Below are 18,027 nucleotides of genomic sequence, written 5' to 3'. Positions count from 1 at the left end.
ATCGAGTTACAAAATCATCCCCCAACCGTAAAACCAGATACAACGCATCCTCCAACTTACAAAACCAGTGCAAACTAGGTTCCTCGGCGGTTTTGACTCCGATTTTGTCCAACGTGGCAGCTGACTCAGCGTGGGACCCATGTGGGCCCCACATGTCAGCCTCCTTTTCCCTCCCCTCTCCACCTCTCTTCCTCGCTCCTCTCCTCTCCTCTCCTCATCCCCTCTCTTCTCTGTATCTATCCACTCTCTCCCAAAGGATCAGCCGAGCAGAGGGGAGCGGAGCAGTGCCGCCGGCGGCGGCGACGAGGCCTGGGTGGATGACCGAGAGGAAGGGGCGCGGGTGTCGGCGAGGCCCCACGCGAGCTCGGCGAGCTCGACGGGCGACATCACGTCAGGCTCCCAAAGCTGACGTACAGCACCGACCCGGTCGGCTGCTCGTCAAGCCAAGCCATGCACGCGGCGTCCTCTTCCCACAGGCTCAGCCCAGCGGCGCCGCCGCCGACTAGGTTGTTCGCGCGGTCGGCGCCGAGCGGGCCGATGGTGTACACGCGCGGGAACTCGTCCCTGAGCACGTCGAAGACGTCGGACTCGAGGTCGTCGAACGTACGTGTTAAGGATGAGCCCCGGCGCCTGGCGCAGCTGTTCGCCTCGTCCTCGTCCACGCGTAGTGCGAAGCTGGTCGGGTCGAACGTGCGAATGAAGCTGCAGACGTCGCCGAGACGCACCGTCGGCACGCCGGCGATCCAGTCTATCGGCGTGTCCAGGTAACTGTTCGTCAGGTAGCTCTCGTCTGCCATGGCAGGGGAAGCAAAAGCAAAGGATTTAGTCCATCGCATACAATATAGCACGCGCCAAGTGTGCAAGCACGTGTGACAACAAACACATCCATGGCGATATCGATCATACACGTGCGACGGAGTGATCGCTCGCCGGACGAAACGGACCTTTGAGCGAATGAGCGGCGTGTACCCTCTCTGCCGTAGCTGGCGAAGCCGGAGCGTGCACGCGAAGCCGCAGGCGCTGGTGCCCCAGAGCACGAACGCCGGCACGCCGAGCTCCTCCGCGACGTCGAGCGCGAAGCTGACGAGGCCAATGAGCACGACGCATGTCACGGGCAGCACACCGCTGCTGCCGTCGCTCGCCACCCTCCTCGCAACCTCCACCAGCATCGCGCGCAGCTCCTCCGCAACGACAGGTACAGCCTCACCGTGCTGTCCGGCACCGCCTCGAACCGGAACCCGTCCCGCCCACGCAGCGCCCCGCCGCCGCCGCAGCCGCTCGTGGTTGTGCTCCGTGTTGACGAACGTGACGGGCACCCTGCGCGAGTGCAGCAGCTCGGCCAGCTTCAGCGTCGGGTTGATGTGCCCTGAGCACGGGAACGGGAACAGTATCGCGTGCGCTCTCCTCCCCTCACCCATGGCCAACGCCAACAACAACGACGAGGACTAGGACGAGGACGAGGAGGAGTCGCACATGGGAACAGGAGTACGCGGCTGCTGTGGAGCGGCGGCGCACGAAGTCGGTGGGATGGAGCGGAGCGGCGACGGGCGGAGTGGAGCGACGGCGAGGCGGAGCAGCGGCGGGTGGAGTGAAGTGACGGCAAGAAGGAGCGGCGGTGCATGAAGTCGCCGAACTCGACTCCCTCTCGGGGACGCTGCTCGCCGCACCGTCCCCGCCCTTCCCGGCGCCCTCCAACCTGCTCGCCGTCCTCCGCACCCCGTCTCCGCCATCCCCCGCGCCGCCCTCCAACCTCGACGGCGTGCTCGCCATGGGCGGCGGCTCGCCGTGCTATCCCCTTGCCATGGGCAGATGCACGCGCCAGCTGCTCCCCAACCGCCCGCGCGCCGCTTCTCCGCAGCCGGCCGCCGTCGTGGCGCTGCCCTCCTCGCGGCGTCAGATGAGGAGAGAGAGAGAGGAGGAAGGGAGAGAGATTGACGTGGCATGCTGAATGTGGGTCCCACATTGACTCAGCCGCCGACAAAACCGGGGCCAAAAACATCAAAGGAACTATCGTGACCAGTTTTGATTAGTTGAGGGACGCAACATATCTGGTTTTGTGGTTGGGGGATGATTTTGTAACTCGATGACAAGTTGAGGGACCTTTGGTATACTTTTTCCTTATTACTGGTCGGATAGATAAGGAACACATAAACAGGCCAGGGTTGCAGACAAGGCCCAGCACGATTTTCGGCCGTAAAGGAGAACAAGGCCGGGACGAAATATGAGGCGTATCCGACACGGTCGCTATTTACTCTCCTACTCCTCCCTTTTATTACTGCGGGACCGCGTCCCACGAGAAGAAAAAAAACAAAAAACAAAAACCAAGGTTTTTCTTCTTTTTTTTTTTTATCCTTTCTTGAGAATGGCTTCCTCACCGCTGCTCCGATCCGCCGGCGGCGTGCTCCGGCGGTCGATCCATGGAGCGCGGGAGCAATCCAGCCTCTTCTTCTTCCCCACCGCCACCGATTTGGCCGGGAGGAGACAATCCGTCTACAAGCAGGCGGCGTTCCCCTCCTCCTCCTTCGCCCGGCCATCGCTCGCGGTCGCGGACCACCCGCGGCGCCTCTTCAGCTCCTCCGGTTGCAGCGGGAGGACGGAGCCCGCTGAGGTGCTACAATTTTGTGATTAAAATTGTAGCACGAACCATCAACGTGAAAAATTCAACTCTGGCATCCTTATGCTCCAACTGCTTCACAATTTTCTACCACGCCTTGGTTTGCCTGATTCAAAGTGGCTGATAGTATTCTGGGTGACCAGAGATTCAGAGGTAACCTTCCATCTACAAGTTATTTTTTGGAGACAATGCAGTTTTAGCAATTCAAACTGTCGAGTTTACCAATAAGAAATAAATAGAACATTTAATGTGTTTAGTGATGCAGTATTTTTCACTGTACTGTTCAAATTGAATGTCTACATTCTATATAGTTAAACTACAGAGAACTTTGAATGCATTTTTTTTACCATGAACAGCAACTTAGACTAAAAGTATAAACTGCCTTCAGACCTTGTATTTTCAATAACGAAAGTAGCAAGCTAAAGCAACCAGTAAAGCTACAACATATTTACATGGCGAATTACTCAACAGATATAGCACGGCCTGATTTGCAACAAAAAAGAAAAGTAGAAAGAAGATAGCATGCCTGTAATAAAAACAGATTAGTTTAACCATATTCTGTTAAAGGAGAGCAACAGGTTATGGTAATCATTGTAAACCAGATTCTGATGCAAGTTACTGTTTTATTCCATCTCTCAGAAACTTTTATCAATGGATGAGCTTTTGGAGCACAGAAGGCAATTCGGGAAGAACGAGGAGGAGGATACTTTTAGAGATGCAGAAATTTCAGAACATGAAAAGCGGGAGGAGAAGCTCCTTCGTAAAAGATTATCATCTACTGTCAAAAAGTTGTCCCGTTGCTTACACGAGAAGAAGCCTCTAATTCTAGAAATTGGAGTTCAAATAGAAAACAATAATAAGTGCGTAGACCTCACTGTTTTGGATATGCTTTTTTTTGCTACTCTTCCTAATCATGTTTCTTTTTTACATACAGGTATGATCAAGTTAAATACTTTCTGGTGTTAATCCCTAGCTTCGTTTCTATCGGTCTTATTCTTGATAAACTCCATGTGTTTGGTTGACTCAAAAAAGAAGGGCAACTTCCAACGTAACTCTTATTCAAGTGTAAACCCATTTTTATATTTTGGTCATGACTTTTGGCTAGTACTAGCAAAAGGGTCCCGTGCGTTGCAACAGGATTTGAAAAAAATATGGTAATGGTTCCACCTCATGATCAAGTATATTGGAAACGAACCCTACTATATGTACAACGTTGCTGTCCGATCGTGTTACGGCGTGGGCACAGCTAACATGCGCACACCAAGATTCATCATAGACTGAATCATCTATCAGGTGTGAAGCTTTCATCGTTGCTTTGGTCGTACACAGGAGTCGGATAACAATGTCATCTCTATATTACTAGAAAAAATACCCGTGCGTTGCAACGGGTGAAATGTATTTTAATCTTATTGTTGTTATACGGTTTAGTTAAGGTGAGATTCACCGTGGGAATTTGCTTGAATATATACTTTTTAAAAAATCATGAGCTGCAATTAGGATTTTTGTGCACATAATATAATTAACTTTAATTTTTAAATTAAAAACTGGTTCATTATAAGATTTTATAATCAACAAAAAATTTGTTGAAGAAAGAGGTACTATAGTTTTGATTTTTCATCAACCGGATGTGCATGGTCCGTGCTAGTGGTCGAGAAAAAAAAATTTGCGCGCAAATATGATTTGACAGGAGGGAGGGAAAGTAGACTTATTCAGGTGAGGCCCATAAAAAGGTAGACTTATTCCGAGAGGCCCATAGACACAGTGCAAGTAATATAGGTGTAAAAAGGAGAGAGAGGTGATTACATGGAAGATACATATACTATATCAACCACGGTTTTGACCCGACAATTAAACGGATCACCCAAAATCCTTAGTATTTTTTTATTAGGTATAGAGGTATATATTAGAATTAGAATTAAATAACATGTTATTATTAAAATAAAATACTAAATATATTTTTTATTAAATTTTTCATGAATGAACCACACTATCTAGAATTGTTTTGAATTTTTCAAAGCTCAATTGCTAATTTTAATAATACAAATATAATTTTAATAATTAATTTAAAGTAAAAACAAACTAAAAGCCCTCTCCTAAGTCTGGGCCAAAACTGGCCCATTCTTCTTCTCCTCCCTCTTGGGCTGCCATCCCTTCCTCTTGGGCCGTCATCCCTATCTCCACTTGGGCCCAGCAGCCACCTCTCTTCCTTTCCTCTTTCTTGGGCCACCATCCTCGGGCCCAACAGCCATGCCAACCCATGAAAAGAAGCAGATGGGAATAAAACCGAAAAAGACAGCGGAAAAAAAGGAAAACGGCGAAAAAAAAAACGCACAGACGAAAAAAAATTGTCGGAAACCTTATGTATTTTTTAATTAGGTATAGATATAGATTTTCGATTGGAAACTCATCCTCTAATGTAACAACTCGTATGTATGTATATTGTGCATCCAGGGCATCCTTTCTGTCTTTGGTGCAGCGTCCGGGTTGCGCATCAGCTTTGCCAAATGCTTGATTACTCCGATGCGTTGCTCGGCTGAGGACCTGGAGTTGGTTCAGTCCTGCTTTCCTGCTCGATTTTTGACTTTCCTTACACCTACCTCGGCATTACGTTGTCTGTTCGCATGTTGTTGAAGGCAGCCCTGCAACCGCTTGTGGATAAAGCTTCCCATCGACTCCCCCCCCCTCCCCCGCGGAAGGGACGACTCACCACTCTGGCTAGCCGCTCTGTGTTGGTCTAGTCTGTTCTCTCCTCCATTGCGATCCATGTGTCTATGGCGATCAGCCTTCCAGTCTAAGTTATTAAAGCTATTGACAAGAAGCGACGTGCCTTCCTATGGACGGATACGAACTCGGCTCATGGGGGGCAGTGCAGGGTGTCCTAGACGAACGTGTGTTGTCCCAAAGCTTTCGGTGGATTGGGAATTCCTGACCTCAGGATGGCAAGGTTTGCTCTGCGTGTTCGCTGGCTTTGGCTTTAGTGCTCAGGGCATCCCTACTAGGATGGCTTGAAGGCCCCAGTCGAGCGGACCGTCTCCGACATGTTCGCGGCGTCCACCTTCTTCGTGCCGGGAGATGGAGAGTCAATGCTCTTCTGGTCTGACCAATGCATCGGTGGCCGCTCGGTGGCCTCCTTGGCTCCAGATCTCCTCTTCACCATGCTCCAGTGCCTCTGGGGTTCACGCACGGTTGCTTCTGGCTTGGCAAACAATTCCTGGGTTTCTGACATCCGCGATGCCATCACTGTCCCGGTAATTTCCCAGCTCCTTCTTGTGTGGGATGTGGTGCTTCACATACAAGCTCTCGCCAGGAGTCGGGGATCATCTTGTTTGGCGTTGGATGAGTGACCAGTGCTACTCGGCGCGTTCGGTATACCAGGCGTTCTTCTTTGGCCAACAATCATTTGCACGTGCTGATCTTCTCTAGCACACGAAGAGTCCTGCTAAATGCAAGGTCTTTCTTTGGTTTGCATTTCAGCAGCGCTACTGGACGGCCAATCTCCTCTAGAAGCATGGCATTGATAGTCACTCGGCCTACCCCTTTTGCACTCAGCATCTTGAGACGGCGAACCACATCCTTCTCGACTGCGTGTTCGCTCGGTAGGTCTGGCTCCGTGTGGTGTCGCTTCCTGGCTAGGGTACCCATCCCCTCCCCCGAGGTAGCTGGCTCCAGGACTGGTGGTCATCCTTTAGGGCCTACTTGCCTGAGCATCTCTGTGTCGGCTTGGACTCCCTGGTACTCCTGGTCTCTTGGCAATTGTGGAAGGAACGGAACTCCAGGGTTTTCGACTTTGCGCTCTCTTCTGTCTCAGTGGTTCTGGAGTCCATTTTTCTGTTTCAGTGGTTCTGGAGTCCATTCTCTCAGAGGGCCATATGTGGTCTTTAACTGGCGTTGCTGCTTTTGGAGATTTCTTGGGAGTTTAGCATGTTTTGCCCCCTTCCTACTGATCGGAGTTGAGTTTAGCCTCCGTAGACAGATTTTGCTTTGCTTTTTCTCCCTTCCCCTGGCATAAGCCGATCTAGCTGATTGCATTGTGTAAGAAAAACTCTTTCATTCTAATATATTTACGTGCAATCCTTTTGTGCGTTCATGAAAAAATAGTATAAGACAACTACCAGTTTTAAAAATTAATAGATCATCTACAACCAACCTAATAACTTACTAGTATATTGCTCGTGTGTTGTAACAGGATTTTAATTGCTAAAAATGATCATTAACCGACTATTATCATTACTTTTTATACATTATCTCTTAAATTTTACATATATTTCTAACTAACATATAGGTCCTATAGCCTCACAATATTATTTTTCCTTTCCACGAAAAGTAGAGATGGTTATGAGGGTAGTTGACATGTATGTTCTTTGGCCCCACATGTTCTTTCCTCACTCCAAAAGGGTACGGAGTTGGTGGTGGGGTGATGGCAGATATCCATACTTATGAGGTACGAAGAAGAACATCACAAATGGATGAGGGTTTTAATTAAGGCCGAGTTTAGTTCCAAATTTTTTGTTCAAACTTCCAACTTTTTTATCACATCAAAACTTTCCTACACACACAAACTTCCAACTTTTCCAATTTCAATTAAACTTCCAATTTTGACGTGAACTAAACACACTCTAAGGATTGAATCAATCCATTTTATGCCATCGATAAAGCGTAGGTTCTACAATATGCCACCGATAAAACTCAATTCTACAATATACCATCAAATAACTTATTTTCTTCCTTGTATGTCATCGTCGTTAGTCAAACGCCATTAAGAGAGGAAAAATGACCATTTTACACCTAGGATAAAATTGAGATTTTGCACAATGCCACGTCGCACTAAAAAATCTTGGATGATGAAAAGACAAGTATTTCTATTTTTCATCGATGAGAAGAAATAGTGAATCATGACCAATGAAATCGATGAGGATGCATGATACCCTAGGGGTAAAATATATATTTTCTTGCTCTTAACGGAATTTGACTAACTGTTGACTAGCGGCGATAGCATGTTAGGAAGAAAACTAATTGTTCGATGGTATATTATAGAACTGAGCTTTGTCAGCGGCATATTATAGAATTCATGCTTTGTCAATCGCATAGAATGGATTATCTCTTAGTTTTGTTTGTTTATTTGTTTGTGTGTGGCTAGATGTGAAAAATAAATTAAAATTGGTTGAAACTCCTAAAATGACAGAGAGATGATAGTGCTATTTTAAATGTACAATATTAGGAGTGAATAATGATTAGCACTCGGTTATTTTTTTAATTATTTTCTATGAGCATACTAGGATTGTAAAAACAGAAAAAGAAAATACGAGAACAAAGTATTATACTCATTGAATGTCCATAGGGATTAAAAACACACTAGACTTCCAAAACTAATGTTTGGATGACACATATCAAAAACGTAAAACTTTGCGTCATATAGGAATAATAAACATGAGATTGAACCTCATGCTAGTTTTTCTCTAAAAAATATGCACTTCGGTCCATTCCATAAAAATATCGAAGTAAGACATATTCCTTTGCTCGTACAGGAATCCAATGCATTAAAATTCTTTTATTGTTAGTTTTTTGTTTGTTTCAAAGGAATCCTCATAATGTAAAGTGTCAATTTCTCAAATTTCATATGAGTGGATAAGGTAAAGTATTTGGAAAACAAGCCGTCCCTTTTCGTTTCACCCAAAGAAAATGTTTGGGAGATTAATATTCTGTGAAATAGTTTTTCGATAGCTAACTCATGAGAATCTAAACTGATGCTTTTTACTTATATTTCGTTTTTTATTCTACAATTATAACTTGTTGATAGAGAGTTAGGGCCCCTTTAAATCAAAAGATTTATATAGAAATTTCATAGGATTTAAATTCTATATAAAAATTTCCTATTTGGTCCTTTGATTCAAAAGATTGAAACTTGAATTCCTACGGAATGACGTATTGTATATGGATTTTGGAAGAAACTTAGCAGGAGGTTCAACCTCTTGGAAAATTTTCTTTAAGTCTATCTCTCTCATCCGATTCCTGTGTTTTTTCTGTAGTCCAATGAAATGATCATTCATATGTTTTTCTTGTGTTTTACAATCATCTATTTTATGCTTCAATTCCTATCAGAATCCTGTGTTTTTTTTCAATTCCTCCATTTTTTTCAACTCTGCGATTCAAAGGAGCCCTTAAATAGCAGGATTGAGAAAATGTAGAAATAGGAAAAAACGTAGGATTTTGATATAGGAATGTAAATGTAAAACAGAGGATTATAAAATGCAGGAAAAACAGAGGAATTACCGTTTGATTGAACCACAGGAAAAACATAGCAATTGGATGAAAGAGATATACTCAAAAGAAAGTTACCAAGAGGTTTCCACCAAAATCTTTATAGGATTGTCCATTCCATAGGAATTTCAAAGAATTGGATATGATTTAATCCTTTATTTTAAAGGGTTTGATAGGAAATGTTTCTATAGAATTAAAATCCTTCAAAATTCATATATTTTTCTGCAAATCAAAATTTAAGTTTTTTTTTGCCAAGGTAAGAAGCTCCGCTCCTCCAACGTACCCAGTCCCAACCCCAGCCGGCCGCCGTCGCCGCTGCCGTCGTGCCCACCTCCTTCTCCGCGACCAGAGCTCTCTCCGCACGGATCGGCTGCGGCTACAACTCGCACTGCTGAGTACTGGTAGTCCAGGTTGGAAATTTCGGACCGAAATATCCGAAATTTTAGAAAATTCGGTCATTTCGGTCCCCTCCGAAACGATATTAATTCGGCCGAAATTTTTTAATCTTTTTAAGAATTTAGGTAATATTTGTTCAAATTCAACTAAATTTTATTCAAAATTTTGGATATTTCGAATCGAAATTTCTGAAATTTCGGGATTTCGGTGACCGCCCATCAAAAGCCCTAAACCGATACAGTGAACCCTCCTGGTACGTATCGGATACCTGATTATTTATACCGGCGTAATCAAAATCGAAAGAAGAGCTTCGGTTCTTGGTGGTGGAGGATGGCTTCGTCGTCGTTGCTCCTCCGATCCGCCGCCCGCGAGCTCCGGCGGCGGCGGTCGATATTCCGTCCACCGCGCTTGGCCGCCCCTCCGGTGGAGCCCGGCTCGCGTCTCCTCACCACCGATGGCGCCGCGAAGAACACCACACCGCCCTCCTCCTCCACTCCCAATGCGACCCAGTTCCAGTTGCATCGTCTGGAGGATGCCTTGGCCTTGCGCTCCGAGTACGCTCACTGTGTTGAAACCATCAAGGTTAATTATAATCTTCGTTTCCTCTGGGGATATATTTTTCTTTCTTTTATGTACATACATATACATGCATACATATTTCTGTCTTGCAAGATGCAACGCCAATATGAGGGGAAAAGGAGCACAAAATTAATGAATCTGTGGCAAAAACAAAAAAAAAAGAAAAAGAAAATATGACTATACAATGCTTAGATGCAATGGTTGGGGAAAAACAAGTGACTTTAGATGTAATTGGCTAATGACAAGTAACCTTCTTAAGTGGTACCTCAAATTATCTCGCTTGTGTCGAATATCTTCCTTGCGTCCGATGATTCAGAATCTGCAAATAGGTTATTATTATTAGTGAAAGTTATTAGTTTGATATTGGAAGGGATATGTTAGAATTTATGTTAGTATATGCCAAATTCCTATGAAGAAACATATTGAATTCATGACCTATAATTTGAGTTCACCTGTATTCTTTATTGGAAGGGTATATATTAATCATGGCAAGTTCCTGCTGAGATATTCTGAGTTGATGACCTGTAAGTGTAACTTGAGTTAATTAATGACCTCTAATTTGAGCTAACCCATATATTCTTTTGATGGAAAGTAAAACGTTGTGATGATCGGTATAACACCATGATTCTGATGCAAACTGCAAACCCATGTTTTATTTATTCCATTCGCCCAGAAACTACAGGTCTGCAGGGATGAAGTAATAGCATACAAAAGGTATTTGCTCAAGAAGAAGAAGGAAAGTGACCTGGACTACTTGTTGACTTTGGACCAGTTCAGTGATACCATGGAAGAGTGGTCCTCTATTCTTCGACAAACCAAAGAGGTATTAGAGGCTAAAAATAAAGAGTCTGCCGAAATGTAAGCTTGAACTTTATTTATCTGGTTATATTATATATGAGCACATGCTCTTCCTTTTTTAAAAAAATTATGTGTTTCTTTTGACGTGCGCAGGTATCGTCTTGTTCGACAACGGGCACTGTTAAGTTCGTACTCCGCTGTTTTTGCCGTCGCTCTTTATAATCTGTATTTGTTTAGTTAAGGTGAAAATTGTCAGCTGCAAAGCTCACAGTGTGCTGTGAACCATGCATTGGCTTGTGATTCTTGACATAAACCATATCATTGTGTTATGAACATTGTGGTCAATGGTGATCAGTCCGTGTATTGGGCATTGGTCCTCAACTTAGTTGCTGGAAATTTTCTTTCGCTAGCATTGGAGTTCATTTGATCGTCCACGATAAAAGACTTATCAAAGTTGGAATTATATGTTCAGCCTAAGAAACAGATTTGATAAGCACCTCCAAAGAATATAGAATTGGGGGTGACAGATTTGATAAGCACCCGCTGCACCTCCAAAGAATATAGAATTGGGGTTGACGCCCCAGAAGAAAAGAGAAAAGACTAGGGTTTAATCCACCAAAATAACAATTGACGGATGAAAAGTGTTCTTTTTTTCCAACAGTCTAACTACACAACTCTTCCCCTTCTGGCTATACCTCTCAAAAGTCTCCAAAGTCGAGAGTAGTTGAAAAGAAGAATTGTTCATTCATTTCACTCGCAGTCTAAATGTTCTAAACTGCTCTGCTGCACCGCGGACTCACCAGTATGTTTTACCTCAATGCTGGACGGATGCAGTGGTTCAAAATGGACAAAATGCGTTTCCATGCCCAGCGAGTGAAGCAGCTCGTCCTCGCGCAAAATCTTCGGAGTCTTGGACTTCTCCATCAGAAGAACGCCCTCAGCTACTCCTTCAGTCCTGCAGCCTTGTGGCATGTCGCCACCAAAATTCAGGTTCTGCTTCTGCGGATCATTTTCAGTTTCATCCATGCAGAAGCTCACAATGAACTTCTCCGTGGCGTTTATTTTCAAGTTCTGGGATGTCGGAATAGAGACGGTCTCGTTGTTAGCTGGGTAACAGCATTGCATCCCCAACTCGGATTCGATCCGCTCCTTCAAGAAAGCCATCTGAGGTTTTTCGCCATGAACTAGAATTACATGACTGGGAGAAAGAAATTCAGTAAGATCCATGATCCCCTTTGAGTCTGTATGAGGACTGAATGACAGTTGATGGATCTGTTGCACAAAGAGGGAAACTTAGTATAGTAAAACAAATCAGAAATACAAAGGTTAGTAATAGGAACTTGAACAGGTAGGCAAGATAATCAAAGGGGCAAAATGAAAATTTTAAGATGTTAAAGGATCTAAAGTTGCTAATATTATGTTTTTCACTCTAGAGCTAAATATTCTAAAACTTGAATATAGTAAAATTCAGAAATTTGAGAAGTCGTATTGCACGATAAACAGAGGTGAAAGAACTGACTTTAAGCAAGATCTAAACAATAGTGGACATTTAATAAAACACTAAGGTAGCTTTAGTTATGATATAAGGTGTATAAACAAAGGTCAGGATAATATTCAAGGCACCATATAATTTCTATGGTAAGCACTAAGCAGAACACTAGAACGTATAGCCACCGACAGTAATCAGTAAGTGTGCAACTTCTTGCAACCAGTTGTTTGTTGCGTCCTTGATCCATGAAAACAACATTTTACACAAAAGTAAAAATTAAGTGGAGCAACCTGACATCTGACATCAATATGGGTGTCCTTGTCTATGTCAATCCTGGTAGGTTTTCCAGACATCAACTTATGGCCAATGGTTCCAGCAACACAATATCTACATTGAAAACAACAAAGTAAGGTCATATAAAAAACACAAAGATGACTGCATAAAAATTTTAAGAAAGCAGTCAAAATTTCCTTTTTCCTCCTGTGCATCTTTTAGTACAGGACGAGAAAAAAAAATAATTTGATCACAAGTCACAATTGAAGCAGAAAAATGCATATATGAATGATAAAGAAGCATTCAACTCCAAGCAAACACCATCTTTTATGTCAAATTGTCCAAGGAATCCAGAAGGCTGATTAGGCTTCTCCAGTACCAACAGAAATATTTTATTCAGCAAGCAAACATATAATGTCTTACAACATTATAAAATATAGAAGAAAGAATAAATTACAAGAGTTAAGAGGAATACCCAGGAAGTGTAACCAGATTTTTTTCTGATGGAGCCCATTTCTTAAACACTTCAAGGGAAAATCCACCACTAATCATACCAGGTGTTGCAAAAAGCACACATGGACCAGGATTGTTAATGAAAGAACGCTCAAAGTGGCAAACTGCAACGTGAGGAAAAAAATATTCAGTACTGTCTGTACATAACAGAAAGTCAGAAACATAAATGATGTGCATTAGAACTCTAATTTAAGAGATACTCCCTCCGTCCCAAAATATAACAATTTTTAGCCATCAGGATTTGTCCCAAAATATAACAACTTCTCCATCAACAATCTCTTCCCAACCAATCACAACCCTCCACCATTCACATTTCCCACCTACCTCCACTACTCATCCAATCACAACCCTCCACCATTCACTTTTACCTACTTTCTTAATAACCATGTCCAAATTTAAAACTTCTTATATTCTGGGACGGAGGGAGTACAATGTAGGAGCCAATGGCATATATCTTCAATATCAGTATTATCAACACTCATTAAAGAAGGTGCATCATGAATGCATGCCACATAGTTTCTTATATACAAATAAAAGGAAAACATACTGCAGGTTTATAAGTTTTCCCTAAACAGATACACTCTACGAAATTCGACATATGATTCAAATGAAATGTTTATTCAAGGACATACCATGCTTGAAGTCAAATGGGTTATGAACTGTGTAGCTGTTCTTGATCTTTTGGCTAGTCCATCCAATAAGCATTTTGTAGTACATGTTGGCTTGAATGGTTAAACCTATCAAACAAATACAACAATAAATAAAGTGGACAAATACATGAAAGCAAGTTAAAGTTGGACAAAGACACATACCAGCTGAGAAATAAATAGGAATCTTCAGGTTCATCCTTTCCCAATAGTCATCCAGTAGTATGCATAGCTCCTGACACACATTAGAGGAGAAAATTGGTAATATGCCACTCCACAAAGTAAGCTTTGATAAAATATCACTATGGAGATTGCGTTCAATAAAATGCCACTCTGTTCATAGCTACATCTATATTTTGCCCCTTTCGGAGTTTCAAGGCAATCTTAATTTGTTTTCCACATTACAGCAGTGTATCACTTCTGATTATGGAAGTTTCAAACAGCATACTCCAAAGGACATTTTTCCAAAAGGATCCTACTCTTAACAATTAAATTAAATGCATCATCACATATAATTAAGAGAGGAGTGGTGAGTACCTGTGCTCTTCCAAGAGCAAATGCTGGAATTAGAACTTTACCACCTCCAGAAACACACTTATGGACCTAGATAAAATACGCTCTCATTAAAGTGATGAATTTACTAAGTAGAAATTTGCAAGTAAAGATTATAAAGATTCAATGTGTCAACACAATCAACATGATTCAAGTATCAGAACTTGAAAAAGGGATAAACTCTTGGCTAATAACAAGTTGTACTTAGTATTTTGTGAGCATGAACTCCCTGGAGGTATTCATGCCATAGAAATGTACAAAACTACTTAAGTTTGCACAATGCTACAAGCCCAACCATCAGCATCGATAAATGTAACACATATCTTGCATCACCAAGGGGATTGCATAAGTGTTACAAAAGAAACCAAATAAAAAAAAACCCCAATAAAATTGGTAGTGTGAAGGTTCAGGTTTCATACTGCTTTTAAGAACTCCCTCTCTCGGGCATGCTTCGAGTCACGCACAGTTTTAGCATATGTTGATCTGCAGATAAAACTTCAGTTTAATACTTACACATTGAACATAAAACAGATACACCAAAGAACTGCACCTCAAATTCCGTATTGGTAAAACATTAAGACAACAGTACAGAACAAGGTAGACCATAATTCCATAAAAACCAAATATGGATTATATTAAAACGAAACATCACAAGAAAAATTTAGCAAAATACACCTACCTAATCATTAACTACAAAGGAGATTTCCAACTACATACAGGTCAAAGCAGAGGTTAACAACAGAAACCGGATACTGGTTTACTGGTACGTAGCTGTGTGGAAAACCTGATATCATAAAGATAGTTAATGGACACACAAGCACGCGCGCAAGCGCACACAAAAGATAAAAGAGCTATAAGAAACAAGACAGCAAAATTACTGCTAAAACATACCAAAGAACCTAATCCTGAGTGGCAATGATTCACTACAAGTCTACAACTACATCACTGGGTCAACATTTCAAAAGGAAAACATGATGCACAAGAGCATAACTATAATTTGAATTTGTAGCATACTCTGTTATCAACAGATCCAACTTCAGACGATCAATTTGCGCTGCTCCAAGGTGCCTATCTGGTGTCATATTGTAATCTCCAGTGTACACAATAGCAGCATCTCCAACTTTTGCATATATCATTGCAGCCCCTAGAACCTTGCATGTGGAAGAATGATGACTAATTAAGAAAGTACAGAACAACATTAATATTAATTTTCCAAGAATTTAAAAAATAACACTGCAGTTAATATGGGACAGAAAAGTATACAGCACATACATGTCCAGCATAATAGGCACGGATCGAAAGGTCCTTATCTACTTGAATGGTCTGCTTCAGGTCCAATGGTATAACTGAAATGTCCAATGAAATAACCAAATGAGAACTATCGTACATGCATACCTGTGTGCCAGCACAATATCTAAGTAGACTAGTAAAAGATATGTGAAAAGTGAACACAGAACATTTACCTTTCCTCATACAGCGTAGGATGTCTTCATAGCTATATTGCTCTTCCTCTCCTCTATGATCTACCATTACTTTCCGATAGTCTTCCAGCATCAATGGAGCTAAAGCCTTTGTCGGGTACTGCTTGAGGTACAACGATTTGAGTTATGAGATGAAGATCAATCACTCAGCAAGAGAAATCAAGCTTTCACATGCTACCGATGGACAATATCAGTTCACAGCACATCTCCTTTTGCGTATTATATACTTTGACAAGATCATCTCAATAAGATCAACAAGTTCACTGAACCCCTAGACCATCAAACATATTTACGCAGGACCATGACCACTATTAAGTACTGCAGTGACAGCCACAACTCACAAGCTCAATGGATATTAGTATTTGATAGCTAAGATGAATAAAAATCCAACCTATGACAAGTTAATTTGAAATTCAACCTCACTATAGCCCCTTTTTTTTTAATGAAACCCCATTCTACCTGGAACGGATACACCAAAGCTGCGCAATCATAATACTGAACAAATAAACATGAACTGGTTAGTGGTTACAACTCACCGTCATGTAAACTGGACCGTGGTAACCGCAGACCTCGGTGAAGTACGGCAGTGCTCCGATATGATCCAAATGGCTGCAACGCACAAACTTCACAAAGCTATTAACCGTGCAAGCAAACTGGATATGCTGCTACAGATCAAATTCGATTCAATTCAATTCGATTTTTGGCAGACGCACAAGTGGGTGATGACGACGCAGGAGATGGCGGCGGTGTAGTCGGCGGCGCCGTCGGCGAGGAGGCGGTCGAAGTCCGGGTAGCGGCGGCTGTCGCGGTGGCCCATGTGCATGCCGCAGTCGAACATGACGCGCTTCCCGCCGCCGAAGGTGACCACCACGCAGCTCTTCCCCACCTCCTGCCCCGCCCCTGCGCCATCGCCATCGCCATCAATCCACGCGTGGTTCCCATCAATCAACCCGTGCGAGAAGAGGAACTCGAGGAGGACGAAGGGTACCTAGCACGAGGCACTCGATGGCCATGCCGCCGCCGCCGCCGCCGCCGCTTCTCCCCTCTCCCGGCGCCGCTCCACGCCGGAATCCCTCAACCACGCCTCCGTTGCCTCTCCGCCGCCTTCCTCGCCGCTCCGCCGAGGAAGGCGTGCGGCTGGTTGGGCTTGCCGGCTAGAAGAGTTGGGCTTTTGTGGGCCTCGGCCCAGTTCTCAGTAAGCCCATATCAATATGAGCCCATGGACCCTGCTTGTCAGAGCCCAGTCAAACGCTTTATCTGCATATTAAGCCCATATCAATCTTGGCCCACCAAAAAGCCCAGCCGCTGCTTCCCTTGGTCTCACTCTAGTCCCGTTCTTTTCTCCGACAAGAGTTGGATGAAGATTAAGGGCATGTTCACTTTGAAGCCATTTTTATCCTTACTAAATTTTAGTAAAGTTACCAAAAAAATGGCTACATTTAGTTTGCTGCCAAATTTTGGTAATTATATAAGAAATCCTACCAAAATTTTGGCAAGTTGTTGCCATAATGCCAAAATTTGATAAAGTTTTTTTGGCATAAAGTGAACAGGCCCTAAGATTTTCGTGGCACGCTTTCAAACTGATAAACGGCTCGTTTCGTGCGAAAAAACTTTATATATAAAAGTTGCTCTAAAATATCATATTAATTTATTTTTTAAATTTGTAATAATTAAAGCTCAATCGATTATACGTTAATACCACATCATTTTACATAAAAAAAACTTAATATTCATTTTTATCTTCAGGGGATTCAATGATGAATATAAAGATGAATGTGAAAATTAAGTGTTTCACGTAAAACAAGATGATAGTAACGTAGGATTAATTGAGTTTTAATTATTGCAAACTTGAAAAATAGATTAATCTGATATTTTAGAATAACTTTCATATAGAAAATTCTTGCACAAAACACATCGTTTAACGGTTTAAAAGCGTGCCACGAATATCCAAAACTTAATCCACTTTTTTTAAGTGGAAACGAACGGAGCCTAGTCAACTCGCCCACGTGGACCAATTGTTCATCGAGAAAATCCCACCCTCTTCTTCCTCCTCCGAATTTTCCCAAATTTTTTTTTTGCTCTTTCCACGAGGCGATGACGGTGACGATGAGCGCGGCGGCGGAGGACGTGGTGCACAGCGGCGGGTGCCACTGCGGTCGAAGTCCGGGTAGCGGCGGTTGTCGTGGTGGCCCATGTGCATGCCGCAGTCGAACATGACGCGCTTCTCGCTGCCGAAGGTGACCACCACGCAGCTCTTCCCCACCTCCTGCCCCGCCCCTGCGCCATCGCCATCGCCATCAATCCACGCATCATTCCCATCAATCAATCAAATCCGTGCGAGAAGCAGAGAGGGAGAGAGAGGAGTGGAGGACGACGAAGAGTACCTAGCACGAGGCACTCGATGGCCATGGCGCCGCCGCCGCTTCT

General features: G+C 43.2%; 2 protein-coding genes and 2 pseudogenes across 4 annotated transcripts; 2 read left to right on the top strand and 2 right to left on the bottom strand.

Annotated features, from left to right (window-relative positions):
• Positions 1–214: 214 nt before the first annotated feature.
• On the bottom strand, positions 215–1,475 carry LOC127783751 (UDP-glycosyltransferase 85A7-like; annotated as a pseudogene).
• An 822-nt stretch (positions 1,476–2,297) lies between these two features.
• On the top strand, positions 2,298–3,825 carry LOC127785360 (uncharacterized; annotated as a pseudogene).
• A 5,772-nt stretch (positions 3,826–9,597) lies between these two features.
• On the top strand, positions 9,598–11,140 carry LOC127783547 (uncharacterized). Of its 2 annotated transcripts, none has more exons than XM_052310740.1 (3): positions 9,598–9,850; positions 10,530–10,705; positions 10,799–11,140. In XM_052310740.1, exons 1-3 carry the CDS (start codon positions 9,599–9,601, stop codon positions 10,884–10,886), a joined length of 516 nt encoding a protein of 171 aa, XP_052166700.1. In that variant the 5' UTR covers position 9,598; the 3' UTR covers positions 10,887–11,140. The 2 variants fall into 2 exon arrangements, with proteins under 2 accessions (XP_052166700.1, XP_052166699.1); XM_052310739.1 differs by having other exon boundaries at positions 10,521–10,705.
• A 107-nt stretch (positions 11,141–11,247) lies between these two features.
• LOC127783546 (cleavage and polyadenylation specificity factor subunit 3-II) lies at positions 11,248–18,023 on the bottom strand. 2 transcript variants are annotated; one of them, XM_052310738.1, is made up of 13 exons: positions 17,985–18,023; positions 16,314–16,500; positions 16,137–16,209; positions 15,583–15,700; positions 15,392–15,465; positions 15,134–15,270; positions 14,539–14,602; positions 14,105–14,170; positions 13,733–13,802; positions 13,553–13,657; positions 12,883–13,024; positions 12,425–12,521; positions 11,248–11,917 (listed from the first exon to the last, which is right to left on the bottom strand). In XM_052310738.1, the coding sequence occupies exons 1-13, from the start codon at positions 18,007–18,009 to the stop codon at positions 11,396–11,398; spliced, it is 1,680 nt and encodes a 559-aa protein (XP_052166698.1). In that variant the 5' UTR covers positions 18,010–18,023; the 3' UTR covers positions 11,248–11,395. The 2 variants fall into 2 exon arrangements, with proteins under 2 accessions (XP_052166698.1, XP_052166697.1); XM_052310737.1 differs by lacking the exon at positions 17,985–18,023 and adding an exon at positions 16,589–16,741.
• Positions 18,024–18,027: the final 4 nt, after the last annotated feature.

Source organism: Oryza glaberrima, chromosome 9 (genome assembly GCF_000147395.1).
Source record: "Oryza glaberrima chromosome 9, OglaRS2, whole genome shotgun sequence".
Lineage (NCBI taxonomy): Eukaryota > Viridiplantae > Streptophyta > Magnoliopsida > Poales > Poaceae > Oryza > Oryza glaberrima.
The sequence above is the reverse complement of the archived record's forward strand: the minus strand, read 5'-3'. Positions and strand labels throughout refer to the sequence as shown.

Bases quoted from the DNA above. Each gene is read 5' to 3' on its own strand.
- LOC127783547 (XM_052310739.1), top strand. From the start codon at position 9,599: ATGGCTTCGTCGTCGTTGCTCCTCCGATCCGCCGCCCGCGAGCTCCGG. The intron at 9,851-10,520 runs GTTAATTATAAT...CCATTCGCCCAG, and splicing joins ACTGTGTTGAAACCATCAAG to AAACTACAGGTCTGCAGGGA. The intron at 10,706-10,798 runs GTAAGCTTGAAC...TGACGTGCGCAG, and splicing joins AATAAAGAGTCTGCCGAAAT to GTATCGTCTTGTTCGACAAC.
- LOC127783546 (XM_052310738.1), bottom strand. From the start codon at position 18,009: ATGGCCATCGAGTGCCTCGTGCTAG. The intron at 15,466-15,582 runs GTAAATGTTCTG...TGGACATTTCAG, and splicing joins CCTACGCTGTATGAGGAAAG to TTATACCATTGGACCTGAAG. The intron at 12,522-12,882 runs GTATTCCTCTTA...TTTTCAATGTAG, and splicing joins AATCTGGTTACACTTCCTGG to ATATTGTGTTGCTGGAACCA.